This window comes from Vigna unguiculata, chromosome 10 (assembly GCF_004118075.2).
Source record: "Vigna unguiculata cultivar IT97K-499-35 chromosome 10, ASM411807v1, whole genome shotgun sequence".
NCBI classification, from domain to species: Eukaryota; Viridiplantae; Streptophyta; class Magnoliopsida; order Fabales; family Fabaceae; genus Vigna; species Vigna unguiculata.
Genome location: NC_040288.1, coordinates 29,355,295 through 29,369,172, shown reverse-complemented (window position 1 = coordinate 29,369,172; position 13,878 = coordinate 29,355,295). Strand labels below are relative to the sequence as shown.

General features: G+C 35.1%; 1 protein-coding gene across 2 annotated transcripts; it reads right to left on the bottom strand.

Moving 5' to 3' along the window:
* Positions 1-4,851: 4,851 nt before the first annotated feature.
* LOC114166604 (zinc finger protein 385A-like) lies at positions 4,852-10,603 on the bottom strand. Of its 2 annotated transcripts, XM_028051351.1 has the most exons (3): positions 10,252-10,603; positions 6,789-6,884; positions 4,852-6,394 (listed from the first exon to the last, which is right to left on the bottom strand). In XM_028051351.1, exons 1-3 carry the CDS (start codon positions 10,486-10,488, stop codon positions 5,126-5,128), a joined length of 1,602 nt encoding a protein of 533 aa, XP_027907152.1. In that variant the 5' UTR covers positions 10,489-10,603; the 3' UTR covers positions 4,852-5,125. The 2 variants fall into 2 exon arrangements, with proteins under 2 accessions (XP_027907152.1, XP_027907153.1); XM_028051352.1 differs by lacking the exon at positions 6,789-6,884 and having other exon boundaries at positions 10,252-10,602.
* Between the last annotated feature and the right edge of the window lie 3,275 nt (positions 10,604-13,878).

Genomic DNA, 13,878 nt, shown 5'->3' with positions numbered 1-13,878 from the left:
CATTCAATATCATTCATCGAGACCGTTGCATTGTGAGTTTGTTGTGATTTTCCAGCGGTCTGTGTGGGTTTGTGAAGACTACGGCGACCTGCTGTCGTCGATGGGAAGGATTTCATCATCTACAGCGTTGCATTGTAAGTTTGTTGTGCTTCCATTACACATTTCCCTAGCGTCTTTGATGATGATGAGTGGTTTTTTTTTTGGTAAAGTTTAAGCTTTGGTGCGAAAAAGTTGTTTTTTTCGTTTTTTATGGAAGTTTGAAAAACTGATTTGGTGGTCTTATTGTCACTGTTTTGTGCATTTATAGTGGCCATTGGTGTAGTTCACTTTTGTGTGTTGTAGAGTTGTGGCTCTTTGCAATATTTGAAGAAAGCAAATTTGGGGATTTTCGTATTTGGGTGCTTGCAGTGGTCTCAATTAATTTGAGCGGAGTGTGATATTTTGGTAAAGTTATTTGTTTTGTTGAGTAAAAACATATTGTAGATCCCCTGATTCTTTGTAATGGGTGCCCACGTGAAGGACATAGGTGTTGTTGAAGTTCTGCTGAATATTAATTTGGAACTCTGTTGTACATTTATATGTTGACAATTTTATAAATCAACAACTGAAATGTAGAAATTGCAATAATACTCACCACATTTTAATGCTTGAGTCCTCACTTATTTAAGCTTTGACGTAATTTATAATTTTGAAAGACCAAAAGCACCCACGTTAGTCAATATTCAATGTTCAGGTTATGGAAATTGTATGATGTAAAATGTGTGTAAGTGAATGCATTGTGTGATCACAAAACCATGTTGAATTTTTTTTAAAAGATGCAATTGCAGTCCAAAATTTACAACACTAGTCACATAATAATTCTTAACTCCCAACTTACTGATGAGTTGAGGATTTTGACAATTTTCAAGCAACATAAGCACGAACTATGGTGGATATGCAGTGTTTCGGTTATTGAAATTGTATGAAGAACAATGTGTGTTATGATATTTTAATTTTTTAACCACCTGCAAGAGCAATTAGGAATTTGCAACACTCTTCCCCACATATTAATGGTTGACTCCCCACTTACGGGTTGAGTTGAGGATTTTTGACAATTGTCAAGTAAGACAAGCACCGACGTTAGTAAATGGAAATTAAATGATGGAAAATTTGTTAAAGTGAGTTAATTATGTGATCCCAATACCATATTAAAATATTTTTTTAAGATGCAAATGTAGTCCAGAATTTACAACAGCACTCCCCATATATTGAAGCTTGACTCCCCAGTTACGGATGAGTTCAGCATTTTGGCAACTGTCAAGTAAGACAAGCACCCACATCAATGAATGGAAATTGGATGATGGAAAATTTCTTAAAGTGGGTGAATTGTGTGACCTCAATATCATATTTAACTTACTTTTAAAAAAATCTGCAACCACAAAACATAATGTCCTACTTAACTTCCCACATATTAAAGCTTGACTCCCCACTTAAGTATGACTTGAGTATTTTGGCAATTGTCAAGTAAAAAAACACCCACGTCAATGAATGAAAATTGGATGATGGAAAATTTGTTTAAGTCGGTGAATTGTGTGATCCTAATATGATATTTAAATTAGTTTTATAAAAATCTGTAACCTCAAAACATAATGTTCAACTTAACTCCCCACATATTAATTCCTAACTCCCCACTTAACTATGACTTGAGTATTTTGACAATTGTCAAGTAAGAAAGCACACACGTCAGTGAATGAAAATTGGATGATTGAAAATTTGTTTAAGTGGGTGAATTGTGTGATCCCAATATGATATTTAAATTAGTTTTATAAAAATCTGCAACCTCGAAACATAATGTTCAACTTAACTCCCCACATATTAAAGTTTGACTCCCCACTTACGTATAATTTGAGTATTTTGTCAATTGTGAAGTAAGAAAGCACCCACGTAGTGAATGGAAATTGGATGATGAAAAATTTGTTTAAATCGGTGAATTGTGTGATCCCAATACGATATTTAAATTAGTTTTATAAAAACCTGCAACCTCGAAATTTAATGTTTAACTTAACTCCCCACAACTTAAATGGACATTGTATGGTGCAAAATTTGTATAAGTGACTGCATTCTATTATCACAAAACCATATTTCAGCTCTTGTAAAATCTGCAACTTCGCTCCACAATTTGTAACTTGGCTCCCCACATATGTAGTCTTTACTCCTCACTTACGGATTACATGACAAATATAACAATTTGAAACTGTCACAAACACTCAGTTTACTCAACAACCTATTTAAATATGAAATGACATACAATAGCAATAAACAAACTTTTGCATGTTCAAATTTCAGGTCCTCTGTTCCAAAAACTAAAACAGACAAAATAAGGGTTTTTTGAGGAACACCTTTCGACGAATACGTAGGGGGGAATAGGTGTAATGGACTCACAACAACGGTTCAATGCTACGGTGGGGATGATGCGATGGTTGTCATCGAGGACTTTCGGTAGCCGCTGTCTCCACTAACCTACACACATGGGTGCAATTCTTCACACTTTCCAGCACTTCTTAGTGTATGTATGCAATGCTTCACTTCTCTCTCTCTCTCTGCAATGGTTCTTCCTTTCCACCACTTTCTAGCAACTCGTTCTCTCTCTCTCTCTCTCTCTCTCTCTCTCTCTTTCTCTTTCTCTCTCTCTCTCCACCACTTTGTTCTCTCTCTTTCTCTCTCTGTCTTTCGCTTTGCCTAACCAATGATCCCGCACGTGTAACATTTCCTTTCATTAAAGCAATTACAATAAAAAAATTTAAAAATCCCTTGCCACGTCAATATTGTAAAAATCGAGTCCAAAAAATTTGTTCAAATATCATTTCGGCTAGTATTATGGTACGTTGCAATTCTAGTTATGCTTCGGTGACTACAATAAAAGGTTACTTCAACTTGATAACATATAAATCATTTCATCTTGGTAGGATGACAACTTTATTCACAGTATTTTTAAACTTATTCGTATCAAAATGACACACTTTTAATTTAGAGTATTTTTTTAAGCTGAATTTGTGTCATTCTAACAAGATTTCTATAGAAACTAAACAAAAGTTTCGTTATGAAATTGTGTCAAGATAACATAATTTTAATTTAGAGTAGCTTTAAAGTTGAACTCAGTGTTATTCTAACACAATTTTCATAAAAACTAAACTAAAATTGTGTCATCCTAATATGATTTCAGTTTAAAATGTATTGATTTAAAATTGTGTAACGTAAATGAAAGAAAAATAACAAGAAATAAAGAAAATAAATCACTTAAGAATAACTTATGAATTTGAAGAAAAAATTAAATCTTTTAAATGAAATGTGAACAAAGAAAAAAGGAAAAAAAAATAAAAGAACTACAAGGACTTTTATTTATTTACTTTTGTAATAGCGATGTTATTTTACAATAACTCGTTAGATATATGAAATTCCATCTTATTAATTTAACACATTTATATTTGAATTCTAAATTTTAAAACATTCGTCATAGATAAATTGTTACCTCTCGTAGTCAATGATCTATATGTTACCTTATGAAAATAAGCAATAGTTCTTAAAAGGATTGGTATGGACAAATAAAATTTATACCTTAGCTAAACTTAAAAAGTATTGCTATTCCCCTCTCCATCTTCATGTGCATGACTCACTCTGAAGCAAGTAGCCTCTCTTTTCAGATAAACTAAACACACATTGTGGACCTTAGAGTGATGAGGGATCTTCACACTCAAGTTTTTTATTTCACTCTGGATGAGACTTTTTATCATATTATTTTTAAGCCACTCACACTAAACAAACAAGATTTCTTCCATTTTTCTTGTTAAACATTATTTCGTATAAAAACATGTTAAAATTCTAGAATCTCTTATTATCATATAAATTAAATTCACTGTGATTTTCTATAAAAATAAAGTTACTGTTTTTTTGTTAACCAAAAGATTAAGGGCTCCACCGAATAGATGTCCTACGGTGCATGGTGATGGCGAGAGATGAAATAAATTACGCATACAGAAAAGAGAGAGAAATAAAAGAAAATAAAAATAAAAATAAAAATAAAAATAAAAATAAAAATAAAAATAAAGTAAAAAGTAAAAATTTCATAAAGCCTACTCTTGTTCAGGGAGTATGAGCGTGATAGTAAATGCTATATTTTACTACTGCAATATTGAGGCCAAATCAAAATCATAGTAAAAATTACATTTACAAAGTAATGTGAGTACTTCACCATCCTCCACTGTTCTTTCATTCCCTAGCCATGCATTTCTGTTTCTTTTATGATTCAGGTTTTAAAACCTCTTTTGCAAATACAAAATCTATAGAATGTAGTACGTTTCGACACACATTTTTACAACTAATTTTAGAAAAGAAACAAAAATATGTTTTAACAAATTTTTTCATAAACTACCATGTAAAAAATTGTAATCTATATAACAAAGTACAAAAATTATATTTTTTATAAATTAATTTAAACTTAAAAAAAAACCATTATCAATCTTTTCTCTATCATAAAACTCCAGACAAACCCTCAAACACAAATCTCTTAGGCTAAAATACATAACTTATGCATAAATTACAATGTAAAAGTTATCTTATTGACATTCTCCATAAATATCTATAATTTTTTTTCATAAATTAAAGGTATGCATGAACTAATTTGTAAATCCTTTATATTAACTTCTTTACAAATTAAATTTAGCTTATACATTAACTAATAACAAAATTACTTAATCTTTTCTTCAAATTATTTTTTAAGTGCATATAGCAAAATTTTCAAATAAGTCCCTCGGATTTCTTAAATGTTAAACAGCATTATCCTTACGTATTCACGTTCACTGATCCGTTCCAGACTTTGATCACTCAAAGGTAATTTTCGCATTGCAGTAACATAAAACAAAGGATTTCTAGCACCTCCCAACATCCATATGAGCAAATTCCTACAATATTCAAATCTACCTCTGAGAGAAAAGAAAATCCCAACAACAGTTATATAACCACCCTTTCGGGAAGAAAAAAAGTGGAAAATTAAGAGAAAGATTGAACCATCTTTGGCCTACTAAGAGGTGGGAGATTCACATTCTGAAATTGGCTGTGGGTGTCGCAACAGAAATATACTGGGGGAATTTTACACCGATTGTTTAGTTTCAGAACCACCACCTTCAATTTGGGTGCTGACACTTGAGCCTTGCTGAGCTTTTGACTCCAGTGATGGATCAGGTAACACCTCAGTTTTTGTTTCCCCAGAAGGATTTTCCAAATTAACATGTGGTGTGATTTCTGATACTTGTGTCTGCAACAACTGGGGTTCATAACTTGGTCCAGCCATAGATATGGGTCCAGGCATCTGAGCAGCAGTGACACCTGTCACTTGGGATGCTGCTGTAACTTGTGCTTGAGATAGTACAGTCATCAGGAGCTGAGCCAAAAGTACCTGTGGATCGTTATCACCTTGTTGTACTTGAGCATTAATAGCATTAGACAGAGCATTGATGTCAGGAGGGTAAAGGGCTTGAAGCCCCAAGAGTGCTCCAGACAGAGCTGGCTGCTGGCCTACTCCAGATGAAGCTTGGGGATCATGAGCACGCCTTAGTTTCGATAAGTGCTTTTTCCCAGTCACATGACTCTGGTAAACAACTTGTGACTCACATTTAACGTCACACAACTCACATCTAAAAGACATGGTTTGTGCAGGTTCCACAGGCTTTAAACCATCATTGGTTCTCATGTATTTACCCCCTTTTCCTCCTCCTTTCTTCTTCCGCTTTATTCCTCGGCCTCTTGTGGCGGCAGAGTTATCCGTGTTTTTTGCCTCAGGTGCTTCAGAAGCCTCGGAAATGTTTCCTACATTATTCTGCTGCTGAGTTTCGTCCTCGTGATTATTATTAACTATAACCCTCGAGCCCAAATTTTCTGCTGGGGATCCATTATTCTCAGACTCCTGAACTTGCTTAGGTTGATCTGTCAAATTCAATTGAGAGGTAGGAATTTGCGCATTCTGTTGTCCATTTAGAGCATTGCGCCTTTGCAGTTCTTCATGCACCCTCATATTCTTCTGATGTTTCTTCCCATTCTTGTGTTGCTCCAAGATTTCTGGAGTATTGCACTCAACCTTACAAATTTCACAGCATACCTTACGTGGTGCTGGTGGTTGCACTCGAGCTTGTTTAGGTAATTGTGTTGGCACAGAGACTGATGATGAAGGGTCTATCGCTGAACCAGTCCCAGCAGCTGCAGGTGCACCTGCCGCATGAGAAATAGCAGCACCAGAAGAATGAGATGGCGCGTGTCTACCACCCCCCACACCATGGCCCCTACCATGGCCCCGACCACGACCAGCCCCTCTAAATGGTCTACCACCCCGGCCACCCCTACCTCTGTATTGAGATGGTCCAGTCTGTAAAGAAGAGAATTCACATATGAATTCAAGAATATATTGATATGGTTACAGTAATCAGGTACGAATGAACGAGAAATTTGAGAGTATATTATTAGAATGACAAGATGTGCACACAAAAGATACAAAAAGAGAAATGTGGTAATGTTCCGATAGAGAAATGTCAAAGGAAACAGTTATAAAATTGAAATCTGTCAATATTTGATTCAGCATTTTCATAATTACCTTTGAAGATTTCATCTCCAAACAAAATAGCATTATTATAAGATGAATATAGAAAATCATACTTGTTGATAAGCCATTGTGACATGTAATTCCCTCATTATGGTTTAGATAACACCATGAATGGCTCACAGATAATTTGTTAACTTTCTAACCAACAAAATACACCCACCCTTTCACCAGGGACTTGGCTCAATTCATGCCTATCTCTATGAGCCTCAAGATACTGTTGATCTAGCAATCCTTGATAAGTTGTCAATTTATGGTCCTGAAAATATCATCAACGCTTTCCTAAGTCTGAAACTGAAAAGAAACATCCTCTGACAAAAGAAACCAAACCATATCAAATAAAAGTTATGTTCAATGAATAACAAAAAGAGACAAGTTTCTAGTTCTAAACTGTGAGGCACTGATTATTACTTTGAAAGGCCAAACAGTTAAGAAGAGAAACAAAATTATCTGATGCCCACATCAGCTCTAAAGCAACCAGCAAAGACCCACCAGCATTAGGCCTTATTGTGACTTCAAAGATATGATATGAGCCACAATAGATTGTGCTTATATTATGTAACTCCTGTCTTTATCTGGTCACTCTAGGGTGTTGTGGCCAAGTTTGCAGAATTCTCAACACCTTCTGAAGGTTTTAAATGAAAAGCTGAGGATATAATACCTAATCCAGTAACGACCTTTTGTCCAGAGAAGTTCCCAAAAGAAGCTGAGGAAGCACCGCACGCTATTTGCTCTAAAAGCATAAGAAAATGTTTAAAAAATAAGTGTTGCAAAATCTTCAATCGGCCTTCTCCCTTTACTTCTTGAAATGTTATTTTCCCCTTTTTGTCAGGAAATTAAGATACAGACATGTTGATGTAGCAGAGAATGTGTTGAATCGAGTCAAGGAGGAATAAACCATACTATATGGCTTAACTTTGGCTGAATCGATCTTATGTCATCTTGTTTCAGTTACACCGAAGCAACTTACAAGAGCTAAATAAAAGCCCAAATTGATTGGCATAGAATATAATACAACAGTTCAAGATGTCACCGGAGCAATATTATATACAAAGCCTTTGCTGTGTGTAAAATATCCTATGCCAAAGCCTTTATCAGAAACAATGACGTGGAAACCCATATATTTGTTGGTTCTACTGATCTTCTTTAGTGGAAGAGATACAACCAAAAAGGAACAGGATGACCACTACTTTAAATGTTATAATACAAGTTACAAATAAAAACCAGAAAAAATTAAAGAAGTTCATGATTAATAATATCACAGTTTACAGAATGACCATCAATCTAGAATCAATAAGAACAAAGTAATTAACCAAAAATGAAAGACGATGGAGAAATTGATATAAAAAGAACATAACAAAATAAATAAAAAAAGAAAAATGTGAACTTATGAAGTCCGAGGAGGAAATAAAAACAGAATACATGGGAAACAGAAGTGTCTTATAAAGTGTGAAAGAACAGAGGTAACCTTTTGTGGAATATTTTACCCCAACAACACTATATGTTCTAGGGCTAAAAATTGTGTTTTCAAAGGCTGTCATGGTAGTGCTGCTACTGCAGCTGCACCAGCCTTAATTCCAAACCACTTCACTGTTTTTGTCCCGTAGCAGTTGCTGGGTGCATTGCATGACACTCCACTATATCACACCATCGACTAATATGCATAAAAAAATAGTTTTGATTAAGCCTAATGACATTAATTGATCCGTGAGAACCAATGGATATTAATTGAGTTAGGGGTAGTTAAGACAGCTATTGGCAGTCTATGATGTCAATTGTGGCCAATCATGGACAGTGATCACAGAATTTGAAGCTATACGGCTCCAAAGAGGGTAGCATCGCAAGTTTGAAAGCAGTTGTGATTTTGAACCAACTTGTGCCTCTCCAAGTACGAGTTTTTTGCCACCTGCACCATCATCTGACAAACTCAGTGACCTATGCAAAACACATGTATATGTCACTTGCTTTGTGGCCAAATTGAAGGCTTCTTCCAAATTAGGCCAAAGCTGCACCTTAAGAAAACAGCCGACAAGCAGATGTCACTGTCTTTTTACTTAACCACCAGAGCCTTTGCTGTATTCTTCCTTCTTTTCTTTGTGAAATCAATATATTTGCCTCTTTTTGTTTTGGTAGTTTAGTTTTTCTAGGCCTTTCTGTAAACAATTGGGGACAAACAGTTATCCCATGAGAATTTTGTGGGTCATGCATCCCACCTTTTAGTCAAATTTAAGAGCCAGAGTGGCAGGGCATAACCCACCCTCACGCTCAACAAATCATTATCTTTTAAGATGGCAAACACCAATACACGGTTTAAATCAACCAAAAAACCCTACTCAGTTTAAAAAACCAATCAACAATCGCAATTTCATTTGCAATGTCCAAAGGTCTTTGAGGCTTCACTGACAGCAATGCGAACACAATTGTGGAGGCAATTTTGACAGCAAACTGTTGTCAGAAGACCACATTTGTTCGCAATCTCCCATAATATCAAGGAACACAGAAGAATCACGACCACAATGGTGGCTGCAATTTCCATGGCAACCTTTGCCTCAATGACCACAAAAAAATCACAAACACGTCCACAAAAACTTGCTAATCACAGGTTGACAAACCCCATTCCATATCTAACTATCAAACATATCACAAACTCACTATACACAGCCAATCCCACTGTAATAAACTCTTTTACAGAGTTAGTTTAGGACTTTTATGGTTGTTGTTTGACAGAAATTGATAAACTGTTATATCCCAAACTTACAATTTGAGGATTAGATGGTGTATATAAACACCTCCAGGGGAACTTGAAGGGGATTATTCAATCAAAAACATATATTCAGTTTATTAGCGTGTGTACCTATGTGTGTGATAGGGAGTTTTGGAGAGAATCTATGTTTGGAGATTAGAGCTCTGTGTGTGCAGGCAGTGCAGGGGTTGAAGTACTTGTTAGGAGAGAGAAAGAAGTGAGTTGGTGAGAGTAATAAAGAATATAAAAGATTATCACATTGGTATCAATTTAGCTAGGTGACGAAGAATTCTTATGAGCTCTTTGATCTTAAAGAATCAGTGAGGCAATTTTTAGAAATGGTAAAAAAGTCAATTGCAGACCCACGGCAATAGTTGGAGCTTTCAAGATGACAAAAAAACCATAAAAGATGATGAGATGAAGGCTGAATTTGTAGAGATGGCTGTTGAGTTTCAACGTTGCTAATGAAAATGTAAAGTTCTTGACCAGAAAAAAAGTGTGGATGATTCAGGCAGACCTCCCCGGTACTATCCTTAGAGCTTCAACTTTCTTGTGGTTCCCAATTTGTGTAAGGACAGTTTTTTATTTTTTGCAATATGAAAACTCAAGAAATCAGTGGAACATTCTCCTTACCGAGGGAGAAGTGGAGGAATTAGCACCCATTGCCATTGGTCATGATATTGACAACTGTGTCTACTTGCTTTGAGTTTCCTTTTAGAAAAAATTATCACACCCACCCACAATTCCAATTAGGTCACGATCCATTAACATAATTTTCTCCATAAAAATTTCACAAGCAAGCTAAGCACATGAAAACTAAACAGAACAAATGAATTTAACCATAACGTGATGAAGAATTGGAAGGGTTAAAGGAAAAAATTACCGGGGCGGACTCCGGAACGGTGGGGTTGACTCCGGGAGGGTGAAGAGGAGCGGGTTCGGATTGGAATTGAAACTGGCCTTGATGTGTGTTGGGAAAATAAGCGTATTGGGAATTGTATGCGTAGTATTGTTGATAGGCATAGGATTGATCGTAGGGTTGGATTTGGATCTGAGAAGGGTCGTAGCCATAGGAATGTTGTTGTTGCTGCTGCTGGTAGTTGTAGCCCGAATAATCCATCTCTGCAACACACAATTTGGTCTGAGTTTCGTGATGATGATGAAGAAGAAGAGATAAAATCAACGGACACAGGTGCTGCGTGTTCTATTCTACCTTATCGAACGCAGGGTTGGGTAGTCGTTTTGCTTGCTTTCAACACCGACCCATAATAACATTGAATTAACGGCTTAATTAAATTTTAGTTACTTCAAAAAATAAATTTGAGTATTTATAGTTTTGTTTTTATTAAAAAAGATTGTTATACGTTTAAAATATTTAATATTTTTATTTAAAAATTAGTTTCCAATTTATTTGTAAATTTGTTTCTTTCTTTTAATTTTTTCTCACGCAATTTTTAAACATTGAGTTGATTGATAAATTGGTAAAGATTTGAGAGAAAATATGTAGGTTGAGATCCCGAAGTTAAAAATAAAAAGACAAAAGCAACAATCATTTCAACTCTTGAGAGAAAAATTAAAGAACAAAATACTTAATGAAATAAAACATATGTTTAGCATTCATCAAAATTAATAAAGACTTAACTAAAAACACTATAAGGTACTTAAAATTTAAATAAATGTTAATCAACTAAATTTGTAATTTTTAAGTATTTAATTTACCAGATAGTTTTACATTATTAATAAAAAGAATATTGTCATGATATTTTTAAAATAATCATTATAGAAATTAATACATCTATTTTATATAATAACTTTTTACTAGAGTAGTGTAAAGTTGTTTTATCATCATATTTTCTATCTCCTCGAATTATAATTGATTATTGCTATATCCCATAAATCAAAATGGCAATACATTTAAGAAATTATGTACTCTCGTAATGTTTAACAGAAGGAAAAGAAACTTAAAAGAAATAAGATATAATACAAAAAGAATAACAAGATAATAGATTCTAAGAAGGTTTAGTTTGAGATAAAATGTAAAAAAGAAAATAAAAACTTTTTTTTTATTTAACAAAAAAGTCATTTATAATATTGGTAAGACTGAATTGAATATAACATAAAATATAAGGATAAACAAAATTTAATGTTGAAAATAAATTTACATGTTTCTTAACTTTGCATACCATCACTAGTGCAAAAATTGATTTTTACCTCGCCTTATATGTCTCGGTTGTCCAGGAACCGAAGCATAAAATGGTGCGGTGGCATTTTTGCAATTTCAGACAACTTTTATGCCTCGGTTTAGCCTAACCCGAAGCAAAAGAGAGATATATGCTTCGGTTCGCCAAAAACCGGTGCCAAAAGAGGCTCATATGCTTCGATTACACAGACCCGAAGCCAAAAATCCACTAGCTGTTACCTCTTTGGCCTCGGGTGGGTCTGAATCGGTGCCAAATAGGGCTATATGCCTCGGTTCAATTAATAACCGAGGCCATATGGTTTAATTAGGGCACCAAATTCGCGAGCCCCCTTTCTCTTCTTCTTCCCCGCGCCCCCTATCTGCAACAATACCCTTTCTCTTCTCCCTCTGGCATGGCTGTTCCATGGCTCGTTGACGTTGTTGTTGCAGGTTGTGTGTCGCGGCGTAATGAAGCTATGCGTGAGCGTTAATGATGCAGATCAGTGTTGGAGCATTGCGGAGAATGCATCTTGCTCTCGCTGCTGCAATGGAGGTGTTGGTCGCAGTTGCAGATTTGCGCAGCGTTGAGGATCGTTCGAATCTGGCTCGCGTGCAGACAGTGGATCTGTGTTGATGGTGAACGTTGCAGGTGTTGCCTTGGTGGTTGCAGGTCCAGACAGTGTTGTTGCTGTTGCGGAACGCAGGTTGTTGTTGCGGTGCCGGAACTCGCGGTCACGGTGGTGCTGCTGAGCGTGACGTAGTGGCTTCCATGGAGGTTGGTCGTGGTTATGGTTCGTTGCAGGTGGCGCGGTGGCTGACAGCGAACATATGCAGATCTGGTTCGCTCATGGCGAGGAAGATGGTGGTGGTTGCTGCATTTCGTCGGCGACGCGTTACGGAACACTATGGCTCCGGTTCATTTAGAATCGAGGCATAAAAGAAACTTTATGGCTTCGGGTAACGACCGAGGCCAAAAGGGATGCCTTTAGGTCTCGTCCCAATATGCCTCGGTTCCAGACCCGAGACAAAATGAGGAAAATAACCGGAGCAAAAAGTCATTACTGCATTAATGCATATTTAAGAATATGTGTAAAATTCACGAGATACTATGTCAACTATTGAGGGAAAAAAAAGATAGATATAAAAAAAATACATTTCAAATAGTGTAATTCATTTTTGTGTTATAACATTGGTTACAAGTTATACATGTAGGAATAAGTTATAACCAACTAACTACTTTACGATAAAACTAACAAGAGAGATAAAGTTCGTGTAAAGTAAACTACACATAAGACTAATACAAAATAGAAATAAGGATAATACTAACTAATTTGAAATAAGATTTATTTTAACTATTGATACTAACTAAAGATAAAACTAATATTAATTCATTTATAATAAGATTTATTTTTATATGAGATAAGGCTAATATTTCCCAAAGATAAGGAATGAACATCGTTGATGTTTAGCTTAGAAATAAAATGAAAAATTTCAAAAGTTAAGGCTTTTGTATAGCGATCAACAAGTTGTTATGGTGAATTAATAGGCAAAAACTCAGTCAAGTCGAAAAGCAATTTATCACGAATCATGATAATTTTAATATAAGTGATTCTCTCATGGAAGATAATGTTTGTTCCGATGTGAATAGCAAATATATTGTCACAAAAATAACGAGGCAAATTTAGGAGAAATACCAAATTCATGAAGCAAATATATGAATCATGGAATCTCACAAGTGACACTAGCAAAAGCACGATACCTAAACTCAGAAGAACTTCATGAAATTATGGTTGGGCCTTAGATTTCAAGGATATAAGAGAAGAATAAAGGTAGACAAAGAACCTAGTTATGGATTTTGTATCAATACAACCAACCCAATCAGAATCATTGAAACTTTTAAGTTGAAGTTCATTGGTAAAGGGAAAGAAAATTCCCAATCTCAGAGCAACTTTAAAGTACCGAAGATTATGGTAAAGAGTTGTATAATGATCTATAGGAGGATGAGAAATGAACTGAATCAAGTGTTGAACAATATAAAAATAATATCGGGTTCAATATTGTTAAGACATATCAACCCGTCAATCAAGAATCTAATTGAAGATAGTTGTAAGTTAGAAAGCAAAGACCTAGAAGATTGATGCAATCTAGTGTAATAATTAGAAGGAGTAAAACATGTTTAGAATCCATCATGTTAGTGTGAGAGAAGATCAAAAGCATATTTTCTTTGACAATTATTGGTAACAAAAGCTTCACAAGCAACCTTAAATATGAGGAAATATCTTATATCACTGAGATCTTTTATCTTAAAGTGTCATAATAAATTTTTAATGT

Coding starts and splice junctions, on each gene's coding strand:
- LOC114166604 (XM_028051351.1), bottom strand. CDS start 10,488: ATGGATTATTCGGGCTACAACTACCAGCAGCAGCAACAACAACATTCC. Junction 6,885..10,251: donor CCGTTCCGGAGTCCGCCCCG/GTAATTTTTTCC, acceptor TGATATTTTCAG/GACCATAAATTGACAACTTA. Junction 6,395..6,788: donor GCCAAGTCCCTGGTGAAAGG/GTGGGTGTATTT, acceptor TCTTCTTTACAG/ACTGGACCATCTCAATACAG.